This window comes from Falco peregrinus, chromosome 1, assembly GCF_023634155.1.
Source record: "Falco peregrinus isolate bFalPer1 chromosome 1, bFalPer1.pri, whole genome shotgun sequence".
NCBI lineage: Eukaryota > Metazoa > Chordata > Aves > Falconiformes > Falconidae > Falco > Falco peregrinus.
The window spans coordinates 65193358-65205641 of record NC_073721.1 but is presented as its reverse complement, the minus strand read 5'-3'; the positions used below and the strand labels follow the sequence as shown (position 1 = coordinate 65205641).

The following is a 12284-nucleotide window of genomic DNA, read 5'->3' as shown; positions in this document are numbered from 1 at the left end:
GCAAAGAGTTGTCTTCTGCGCTGCTCTCGCTGCACACTGTGAAACAAGTGAAAGCCTTCTTTATTAGCAGGGGAAGAAAGAAAGAGAAAGTGTGCTTTCAATTAAAACACAAAAAATGGCTGGGACTGGAGAAGTTGTGTGGTCTTGAAGGACTGTGATTCCAGTCTGAACGACTGACAAGTGTGGCTCCATCCTCACAGACAAGAGAGATGCAGGTGAAGTAATATCTCTCTAAAAAGACAGAGAGAAAAGAGTGAATTTAATGAGCATTTTTCAAGTGGGGGACAGCTCAAGGTGAAAGAGCAAATAAAGGGAAACATTGGTATGTGCAAGGGGAGGGCAAGGGAACATGTGGCAGGTTGGAGCATCTCCTCCATAGCCTGCACTACTGGGGGGAATAAGTCACTACTTTCTTTTTCAGCATGATGGAATGGGAAGAAGGGAACAGGAAGATATATGTATATACATGCCTCAGCTTTATTGTTTTGGTCTGTGCATTTTGCATAGACTATAAGATGTTTATATCATGCAAAATAGAGTGCACAGTGACACTGTTTAGTGTGTGCTTTGAGACATTTATCTCCACACAAGCATCATTGCTGGTGCGGACTCTGGCTTGACTCTCTGGATCAGTCTGTGACTGGCTGCTGTTGGAGGCCAGTCACAGACAGACTGGGCTGTGGAAGTGGTTCGGGACTGTGGGAAGGCGGTGATCTGTACAAGATGTTTATTCTGAGGTAGAAAGAAATGGGATACTGAACAAGCCAAGTCACTGTGCTGATTAACTGCATCTGGAAACAGGAAATGAGCATTTTCCCAATGGTCACATCAGGGTTAGAGGGACTGGTACTTTGTTATCACTCAGGGAGATCCTGAGGAAATCACCGATTTCAGTGGTGCAACATTCTTCCACCTTCCAGCTTCTCTACAGGGAAGTGAACTGGGCATGCAGCTTTGAACAGCAAAATCTTTCCTTTGGTAATGGACAATTTGGAAGGAAATAGCCTGGAATTTAATTCTGAGCATGGGATTACAGGCAAGGGGGAAAAGCTATCTGCGTTGTCTGAAGCACTTGATACGAGTGTACACTGTACATTCAGTACACTGAATGGATGGGTTAGAGGTTCATTTTGAGAGATCCCAGCTTTGCTGTTTCCTCTCTTTGGTTTGTCCTGTGTGCTTGCAGTATACCGAAGGCGTTGTGCTAGCCCTGCAGGTAATGACTGCACTCTGCTTTCCTACTATCCAGCTTGATACCTGCCTTATGTCAGAAGCCTGATGTGCAGTCTGTCTGCTTTCAGAGTGCTTAGTGAACTGTCTGCTTTCAGAGTGCTTAGTGAAGCCAGCACCTGGACAGAGGAACAGCTGAATGAAGCTAAGCATGGAAGAGGCTGTGATGATGAAAACTTGCAGAACTCTTAACTGTTGAAAGCATTGAGTCTTGGGGTACTGAGCCAGTCTGTTAATCTTGGCACCCTGTGCCTCTGGAAAGGTAGTAGGACACCCAATAACTTAATTGATGAAAAACATTTATCTCCTTGTGCCAATCAGGAGGATGTTCCTGAGCCAGTTAGGCTCCCGTCTGTCCACAACAATCCTTGCTTTTATTGGACTGAATATTGTTTGTTTGTGGGAGCCATGTGTAAGTGGCACACCTTTTGGAGAGGTGGGAGATGAGATCTGCCTCACAGGTAGGGTCTCAGGAGATGTACGTCAGCTCTGTCTGCTCCTTGCTGTTAATGCTTGTTGTAGCTGTCACTATTGAGATTGGTTTCGATCCAGGATGAGTGATATTCTCAGATAGTTTTGCCTTGTCTTAAGGATCTGACTTTACTCAGGAAAATAAATGAAGCTACCATATGTGTGTCTGAGCGCAGACTATTAAGCAGGAGTCATCAGGGATGGAACAAAAGGCACCTTTTCTCAAAAGTATGGCTCTGTAACAATTAAAGGTACTATATCAAGTAGCCTGATACAGTTGTTGTACTGCTTATTGGATGGATGAGATGACAGCAATGGTGGCTTCATGTAGGCTTTCCCACTGCTTTTCTAGTCAGAAGAGACTACAGAAGTTGGTAAGTGAGCAGAACAGGGAATAGCCAGGACCCTAGGTATCAGACAGTGAATGAGGGAGCCAGCTTTGGTGCCCAGATGATGGTATCAAAGACTTTTCCTTTAGCAGAGTTCATTTTCTGTAACATTCATAGCTTTGTGACTGGGAAATGCTGTTGGAAGGATCCCAGAGAAGCTGGTAGTGGGCTGCAGAGTACCAAGGTGATACCAGGTAGAAATAACAGGAAAAGATAGACTTCATACCCCAGCTGGCTCACAGCCTTTTCCCAGAAGAAAGGCTGGTGGTTGATGGACAGCTCTGGTTTGCGCTATTGCGGTGCAATGTTAGCAGTGATTAACCAAGTTAGCAGTGATTTGCATGCCCCAAGCAAATGGGTACCATTGGCAGATGAAGTTGTGTGGCTGTGGATGTAATAACTGCTCTGTATGTATTATACAGATAGATTTTTCAAAAGATATTAAAGTTACATATTTGGTCCTGAAAAATGAAATAGGGGCGGGTTTATAGCTGACTGGACAGTCCTAATTCTGCTCCTCCATGCATGAGCTGTGACATGGTGTGGCCCAACATCGCATGGGATATCAGGTAGAGACAATGTTAGAGCTCAGCTCTTCCAAATTCTCGGCAGGCATCTTAGCGCACATCTCCCCTTGAAATGGACCTCATTGCTTTGCCATCCTGTGCACTGAAAGATGCAGGGATTTTGTGCAATAAGCCATACGTAATTGTTTCAGTGCATCAGAATACACACGTACCTTTTACCTGTATTAATTTGGATGCCGTAGATACCTCTGTGTACATGCACACTTACATGTATATGTAATATGAACACCACGGAATCCATTTAGAAGAAAACCACTATTCTGTGTATATCTACAATATTATTAAAAATATTGAGTTAATAAATACATGTTCTTGACAGATACATTTAGGAACCATCAATTAGGCTTGGCATTCATTAGGTGGGGAGAAGTCCAATCAGATTTCACTGACTCAACAAAGCCGCCTATAAATTGTAGGCTGTTTGTTCTGACGTTTGATGAATTATTCTTCATAATCCACTGTCTGCTGCGATAAATCTAATCTTTCAGTTTTTGCTGTCTTAATAATTCTTGGAGCAACACTGTGACATTTTGTTTTCGTAGAGGGGATAGAAGGGCTGAGACAATGGAAAAAACCCTCCATTTGCTGTCTGGGAAGTAGGTCGCTCTACTCCGAGGTAATATTTTCTCACACCTAGAACTCTGGTCTTGCAGACTTGCGGGGATCAGTGAGTCCTTGGTGCCACGGACAGTTATGTGTATGTTCTTGAAAAGATAACCAGCCTAGGATGAGGTTCACATCCCTTAAACCTAGTCCAGGAAAGGCATTCAGAATTGAGAGCAATATGGTCCTAGTGTCAATAAAGTGAATTCTAGAAGTTCTGTGAGCCACAAGCCTTAGAAATGCTGTATCAGACATAGAACTGTGTAACTCTTCAGCCATTCTGCCACATGAAATAGAGGGGACATTGTACTTGGCAGTGTTAAGATGGCCACTGCAGCCCCCAAAACTTCCCTGGGAAACCTGCTCTCTTTCCAGAGTGGTGTTGTGTTGGTCTGTTTTCCAGCACACTCACAAATCCCATTATCACAGTGTCACGCAGTCTTGGCTGGGAGGCTCCAGACAGCATGATCCCTGTGTAAATCTCTGAAAGCTCCTGCAGACGGAGCTCACCTTAGCAAATTGCCATCCATAGAGCCATGATTAAGAAGGGACTGTTTGGTGCTGTCTCTATCAGGAATGGAAAAAACAGATGAATTGAGTCACCTTGTCAAGGGAATTCCGGCTTGGAGAATCATAGCACAAGGAGATGTGCAAAATTTACCTCCCTTAATCACTTTCTGGCTGTCGGCTTCCTCCATGGATGTGTCTCCCAACTGAGCGATTTGCTTTGTCTTGAATGGATTGATTCCAGCTTCCCCATGTGCATCTTCCTGTGCTGCTGCATGGCATCAAAATGCTAGGAGACTGCAAGCTGCTCCCAGCCATCGCGGCACAATACTGTTGTTAATGGAGCTTGGTTGTATCATGGCCTGTGATGAGGATCTTGGAGGCAAGAAGTTCAAGTTAATCCTGTGTTGCCTAGTCAGCCCCTTCTGAAATAGCAGGTCACCTCATAGATTGCTATCTCCAAATACAAAATACAAGACTCAGGAACAATTATAGGATACTGTGATCAGAAGAGGAGATCTGCTGTGAAATTGTGGTTGAGGTTTTGAATCTTTCAGTTTGCATTGCTTTTTTGGTGGTAATAGAATAGCATCATACTTGTTGGGCCCCTTTTTGTGAATAATTTTTGAGAGGCTGTGATTGTCAAATCAAAGCACAGTGAAATGTCTGGAGATGGCCTCTGTCTGAGGTGGTCTTAGCTCCTGCTGCATGTTCCCCAGATGTGCCAGAGTCTCTTGACGTGGACATATTTACACTTGGTTCTGGCATATTTACCATACTTTTGGTAACAGAAACAACTGTATTGTCTGAATGTTACATGACAGACATTTCATGAAGATGCATTGTTACCAGAGCTCAGGGCTTACCCTGGAGACGGGGTCACTTCCAGCTGCGGTTTCCCCATACCTTTTGCACTCAGAAACTTACAGGGTCTATCAGTAACTTTCTAGGCTGTGAAACAGTGACCGAGTCCCAGGCTGGCAGCAGGTGAAACAATTCCTGCATTGTCCATCCTGCTGGCATTGAGACCGCTCAGCCTGGTAGGAAGAGCTTCTGAAGAACATAGGGGGTGACTGCACAGATCAGACCAAAAGCTGAAGCCCGCCACTCTGCCTCCAGCTGTAGCCAATGTTGGCTGAGAGGCAAAGGCTATGAAGGCGTGGCAGGCATACAGTTAAGCTTTACTTTCTATGATCTTCCCAATTCCAATAATCTGAATATTGGAGGTTTCCTGGGCCAGAGATTGGATCTTGGTGTTTAATAACACCACCTGGTGATGGATTTTCTTCATCGATCTATCTACCCACCTGGACTTCTGATATTCATAATGTCCTGTGGCCATGAGTTCCGCAGCTTAATTGGTGTGGGGAAAAAATATTTCTTTTTGCTTGTTTTAATCCTGCTGTCTGGTAATCTTGTGTGCTAATCCACAATTTGCTGCTCTTGAGTTCTTCTGTGGAGTGAACGAGACGAGCATTCCCAATCCTGTTCTCTGTGACAAAAGTGATTTTATAGAGTTCTGTGACATTCCCTCCCCATTGTCTCTCTTTCCAGGCTGAAGAGTCCTTTGAAGTCTTGGGAAATTTTTGAAGGCAGTTTTGAAATGCTTTGGTGAAGGACTCTTCCCCTGGGAAATGCTGAGCATTTGAAAGTCTCCTCACTGACACCACCTGTACTGGACTGGTGCAGCTCGGGCAGAGTTGAGAAAAAGTTCTTTGTAAGTGGTTGTGGAAAACCAGAATTTTCCAAACTGTCCTGGACTCTGCTGTAAAGTGCCTGGATAGGACTTGTAATGCGAAATATTCTTACTGAGACCCCCATAGTGGCCCCATTCTGGCCACACCACACACACTGGAGCACCATGCTGAAAGGGGTTCAGCCTGCCAGCTGTACAGGGCTGGGCTGTTGAGACACTTTCCATTAGTGATCCTGCATCCCACTACACTCTAATTTTGTCCTGAGCACACTGCTGACACACGGCCACCGTTGATCTGCTTGGTCACTGTGACAGAGCAGAGCCACCACATCCCACTCGGGATGATGTTATGTAGTGCTGGGCCAGGAAGGGGCTCCCTGACTTGGCCTCCTGCTCCAAGGGCACCTTGTTAGCGGCTTTTCCGGAGAGGGAAGGGAACATACCTCTCTGTGGAGAGGGCAGATTGAAACCAGGCGGTAATATTTGATCATTTTATGCAGCACATGGATATAAAAAGGTTGGGATTAAGAGGCAGTATATTTCAAAAGAAATTAGCTAGCGAGACATGCATGTTAAACGTTTATGGTTTGGAGATTAAGACATCAGGCTGGAACTTGGGATGTCTGGGTTAAATCCCAGCTCTGTCAAAGACTTCTCAGAACATGCTGGGTAGGTCGTGTAAGGTAATACTTTCAGAAAGGACTCAGGATTTGGGACCTTAAATCCAATTGACTTCCAGTAACTTCCTAAGTGTTTAAGGACAGGATTCACAGCAAGTACTGAGGCATGCTGATGCTCAGCATCGCGGCGTGTGCCATGCACCTCTGGCAGAGCTGTATGTGCTTTGGGAGGGCGCTTCAGCATGAGGAGTCGCGTAGGTGACAACTGGGGACTCCTGGAAAGCAGGAGTTTGTGCAGGGCCCAGAGTGGCTGTGCACCTTGTGCGGTGGCACTCTGGGCTTAATGGTGGTCTCTAGGTGCAACCTCAGCACAAATACATAAGAAGTGTCTAAGTAGGTAGATCCTGTAAAAGCTTTTATATCGGCTCCCTGAGGTGTGAATACTAATAACAACAGTCATGAAAAGATTGTGCATATTTAAAATCAAATGAGCTTCATTCTTTAGAATTAAACAGTCAGGACTGTGTTTCCAGCAGGTGAAGTACAGTGATCCATAAGTTCATTTGCTGTTGAGCACATGCCCGATGGGTGTGCGGAAGGCTAGTGAGGCAAACTGCTGCCTGCAGGGACACCGCTCACCTGTACAGCTGTAAACCTGCAGCTGGCTGTCCTTTGAAAGAGCAGCCCTAAAGTTCCTTTTCTCTCTTTTAAACCTTTATTAAACCTGTCTGGAAACTATGTATGTTTCATCTCATGCCAGGATTACGGATGGCAACAGCCAGCTTGAGAAGGCCCTTTGAGGCTAGCTGTGGCCTGAAAGAAGCTTGAAGGTTCCTTAAATACCATGTCAGGTGGGCTCTAAGACTGTCCTAGACCTTTGCTTGCTAATTATCCATCCTGGAAATGATGGTTAGGGGTTTTGTTAAGGGTACTTATTAGCTGGGTGCTTGTGAACAATAAGAGCCTGCAGCCTGCTCCAAGAGCTCCCTGCCTGCAGGAAATGGGTGCAGCCACCTTCCCTTGGGAAGTACCCCGCTCCCTGGCTCACCTCTTCTCTGCTTTCATGTCATGCAGCCTCTCTCTTGCTATTGCCTGCCTGGGACACACAGCCTGCATCAGAGGTGCTAGCTGCCTCCATCAAGCTGCGAAAGGACAATTTCATAATGAATGAGGGTGATTTGTTAAGTGGGGGGTCCTGGAGCCCAGCTGTAATTGTGCTGCTACTTCTTTATCTCAGCCTCACACCTGCTCATGTAATGGCCTGGCTGTGATATGCTCCCTCCCCCATGTGCATGCTCTCCCCTTCTGCTCCGGGAGAAGCCATCAATTCTCTGGCCCCGTTGCAGTCCCTCACCTTGCTGCCCTTGCCTGCAGCCTGTGGGTGCACACAAATTCCCCCTTGAATTGCAGCAGGGCCACTCGGCTGGCTCTTATGGACATGACCGCTAACCTGGCTTTCATGTTCTAAGTAACAGGTTTTTTTAATGAAATCCTTCTGCCCAAAAGAACTCCTAGACACAGCTTTCTTCAAATGGTGTTGCTGTAGAAAACTTAGTCACACAAGGATATTGTATATATTATTCCTGCCACAGGCAATGTGTGCAGCTTTTTTTTTCCCCTGCATGCATTCAATACCAGTGAAAATAGTTGGATTGACAGTGTAGGCAATTAAGAGCTTTAGAAATCCGAAGCAGATGGAATTTCATTTTATATATGGTCTTACTATAAATGTACCTTACTGGATTCAGGCCAGTGAACTCCCGTGCTTTAACTTTTGGAGGATGTTACCACCTTTATGAGAGTTAGACTAGTAATATCGGCTGCTGCTCTGTAAAGGGTACATCCTTTTAATATGAGGATGTGTATAGGGTAGTCAGAGAGTTGAAGAAAGCCGCAGCTCAACTTCATGTGGCAAATTCTCTGTTTGCATTTTTTCCTTCCTTATGGGGTCTCGTAGCCCAGCATGCTCCTGGCCGGCTGAAGTGTCTTCCCTTTAACAGGTCTTCTCTTCAGCTGATAGACAAACTTCACATATAGATAGAAGTCTGTGTCTTGAATGCATGTCCCCTGAGCCATCTGTCATCCTGTAGGTGCTTTTGTCTATATATTAATCTGAAATGAGAATCTCAAAATCTAAAAGTGAGAGAGAAAAGAAAGGATGGAGGGGAAAGAGGGGAAAAAACTTTTTTTCTCTTGAGACGTGAATGTCAATAGGTTTGAATTATGGACTTGCTGTAATTAAAAAACACATAACTACTTGTTTTTAAATGCAGTTGTTCTACTTAATTGATTTTGCTGCTAGGACCAAAGGGAATTAATTAAATAAATAAAATGCACGTTCCTTGTGAATTACTGGAGGCAGCTGAGTCTCTGTTGGATCTAATTGCAGCAAATGCTCGGGTTTGTTGCTAGCAATAGTTTTCTGTGGAAGGGGCTGGGAGAGAAAGGGTAGGGTGGTGTGGGAGGGGGCTCATTCCCTGGCAGCTGCAGGAGGGAACAGGCTGCTCCTTGTCTAGTATTTTTCTTCCTTGTCAGCAAAAAGAATATTCGTTTAACACTTTGCATGAAGACTTTGCTTAGAAGGTCTTTATTCATATTTAATTACTAGCTCACTGCAGCTCCCATCTTTAATTACTTTTTAAAAAGCAGGTTATAAAAATGCAGTGACATTCTTTCTTTTTTGTTACTGCATAAATTAACGGCTTCTCAACTGTTCACCCGAAATCAGCTCAGCCTGCGGGAGGAGTGGGACAGGTTCCCTTTGCTGACTTCTGGATACCTCAGAGCTTGTCTGCACCTTACTCTACAGAGCAGGACAAACCCCCTCTGCTAGCATTACATGAACTAGCTCTGTGCCTGAAGCCACATAACCATGTTGGCACTGGCTCTGAGCTAATTAACTGTGCTGATATGCTCCTTCACTGGGAGGCCAAGCAGTGAAAAGGCTCAGGCAAGCGACAGAGGAAGGATGAAAGGCTGTCCATCTTTGGCATATGCTATCTCTGGCCTGTGGGCAGGGTTTTCCTTGGGATAGTTTCTGGCATCCCAAGCTGATACCTCTTTCTCTTCTCCCGGCAGATAAAAGAGCTCTTCCTGAGTTTTGAGGACACTCCCTTGGGAGCAGCATCGCTAGCCCAGGTGCACAAGGCAGTGCTGCAGGATGGAAGAACAGTGGCAGTGAAAGTCCAGCACCCAAAGGTTCAAGCTCAGAGCTCCAAGGATATTTTGCTTATGGAGGTAAAAATACTCGTTGACTTTGACTTACAGAGTGATTGCCATTGAAATGAGTGGGGACCCATGGTGTAAGCAGGTATAACACCACCATCCTGTAGCTTTGAAACCAGGAATAATACAGGGTTGGTGAAGGTTGCAGTGCGGGTGATTGTGTGAACAGAGAGACTGAAAAGAGGGTAGCAGTGAAGGAGGGCAGAAGGAGAAGACAAGTAAATGTAAATGACATCAGAGTAAGTCCACGTGAGATTTAAGAAGTAGAGTCCTGATGTCTCTCTTCAACTTGTGTGCCCATTAACTGGTTGATTAAACTGTTCTCAGTTCACCTGGCAGTCAGGTCTGTGTAACCAAGAAAAAAAAACATTCTCCATCATAAGTGTGTGTTTTTTCAGTTAAATTCCAATGTGGATTCAACAGTGGCTGAGGTTGCTGTAATTCAGTTGTGTTTCTTGATCAGTTCCTTAATACTGAACTGATTCATGCTGGAAACAAAAACAGTGAAATATGGAGAGGGTCACCTAACAGGGGCAGATGCACAAATGAGGGATTCAGTTAGGAAAAAAGTTTCAGTGCCTGTCTCCTGTTCCTCTCCTGAATGGTGGGTACCACTTGTGTTCCCAGTGCAATGCTGTAACATCTCCCAAAGTTCAGTCTAGCCCATTGAAGGGAGAAAAGCTGTGGCACTGCACTGCGTTGCAATAGTCAAAGGTGCCAGTGGTGTAGTGGGGAACAGGAGATGGAGACAGGGCTGAGGTGGAGGAGAGGGGAAGGATTAGGTCTGTAAATGGTAGCAGTAAAGCTTTTAGCTCTTCTAATAAGCATATATCTATGTACAGTACAGTAATGTGCACATCCATTGGCAGACAGGCATGTCCATGGGACTAAAGAGGGGGAGATTAAGCTGAGGAGGTTTGATAAGTGTTTAGAGGGTGCTGCTGATGCAATGACACACAGTTAGCCATTGAAGGAGATCAGGAATCAAAGATCCTGCCAGCACCCTCTCAGAGAAGCACATAACTAAAGCTCCTTTAGGCAGCTAAAACACCCTGCTTTGAGCAATCCTGGCTAGTCTGCAAAGAAGCACAGCTGGTTCTAGCTGAAGCACATTAGCTTGCAGCTGAATATTTATTTTGAACTCGTAGTGAAAGAAATTTTTGGGTTCAATAAAGATATCCCAGGAAGATGGGATATGTCTGGTTCAGTGCTGGTTTGAGAACACAGAACTGTTTGAATTGGCTTTGGGTCCATCTGTAGATTTGGATTTGGTTCGGGTCCTCTCCAGGACTGCCTGCAGTGGTCTGCTTGATGAGTTTGCTTTTGTGAGTCATCACATGCACAGCAGTTCTTAGGGGGCTTATGGCATCCTTCGCTCCTGCCCAGGGCAGGATGGCAGAAACTAAGTAATCAAGGAAGAAGTCTGAGCAGGTAATGAAAGGCGGTGAGACCAGGGCCATAAGAGGATGGTGTATGAACAAGGTTAGATCCACCTTGGGACATTTTCCCTTTTAACAGTGACTGTTGCCAAAAATATCTCCCCTCATACTGTGTTGGCATGATTGCTGGTTATACTGGTAAAAGACAATTTTAGAATGATCACTGTCTTCAGTTTTTAGACTAACTTTCCTGGGAAACTTGAAACTAAACCAGTGCTTTTCCTTTTGGCAATTTAGTATTGTCCATCTTCTACAGACAGTCTAGTTTGCATCCCCGAGATCTGTTGTGTACACACAGCCAGGGGAAAGCAGCTCACAACAGGACACATGCCGTCTTGGTTTTCAAGGGTCTCTTGCGGAGTGCTGTCTTACATGCATCATCACATCCTTGTGTGGGACTGATTTTCTGTAAGCTGCACTGAAAGCTGGTCTATGTGCACTGAAGTTCTGGTCCTTTAAGAATCAGACAGGCGTTGCAGCTAAATAGGAGGTTGATTTAAATATTGATGGCTTATTTAGAGACTGATGGGAAGGAATCTGAATGGGAAAAGCTAGATGGAAAATTCCTAAATTCACTTGAGGTTTCATAGCATCAGTGCTGACTCTTTAAAAATCAGTACAGCATCTGATAAATCCAGAGAGAGATACCTCACTGCTCTTCTCTTATCAATACTTATTTCCAGACAATATGTTAGACAGATGTCAGAAAAGGGACAGGCCAAATACTTGTTAAGTATGTCCCTGCTGATCGTCAAGTTGGCAAATTGATTCAAAAGAGTATTTAAAGCAAGGAAAAAACAATGCATGAATTTTCTCACATCAGGCACCAACGAAGTAATCCTGCAGCCCCTATAAAGTTTATGTACACATTCAGGAAGATCGCTGGTTACATTTCATTTGGGTGACATAAATTTGAAAGGATTTATGCCTTTAGATATAACAGTAGAAAAATCATTCAATAGTGTCTGGAACCTGGTGATTACATTTTTAAAGGAACATTGAGTTTGGAACTGACACGTAGATAAGAGAAGTAGAGACAGGGGTGGAGAAGAAACGTTTTTACACAGCTGAACAGGAGTAGTGATGGTTCATAAACTTATTTTTTTGTCATACATTTCAGTGATAGCAGCTTTCTGGTGTGTGCTTTAAATGTTCCTCCTGCAGTGCAGGAATTCCCACCTAAGTGGTGGAGATCTAGAAAGGGAAACTGTCCAGGAACACACACTGACAAGTCTGTTTTCATTTTCAGATGGATGTACAGAACATCATCGGATAAAGACAGCAAAGTGGATTGCATTTTTATGCTTTATTTTTGTTCTGTGACTCAAGTAGTTAAAAAAAGCCAAACGAATTATTTTCCTTAAGATGTGGTCCAGATTGTCAGCTTGTGTAAATTTGTGGCATTGGTTGAGAAACTGGCCTTTCATTTGAACAGAAGGCATGCTTGGCTACTGTGCAGTTTTGATTATACTATCCAATCACATAATCTTGATTTTCTTCAGGAATGACTGCCCGTC

General features: G+C 44.5%; 1 protein-coding gene across 2 annotated transcripts in view; it reads left to right on the top strand.

Annotated features, from left to right (window-relative positions):
• The window catches only part of ADCK1 (aarF domain containing kinase 1), a 78365-nt gene that overhangs the window by 44593 nt on the left and 21488 nt on the right, over positions 1-12284 (top strand). For both annotated transcript variants that reach the window (XM_055813805.1, XM_055813799.1), the window contains one exon: positions 9182-9340. In XM_055813805.1, the coding sequence (XP_055669780.1) occupies positions 9182-9340 (159 nt within the window). The remainder of the gene's footprint in view (positions 1-9181; positions 9341-12284) is intronic.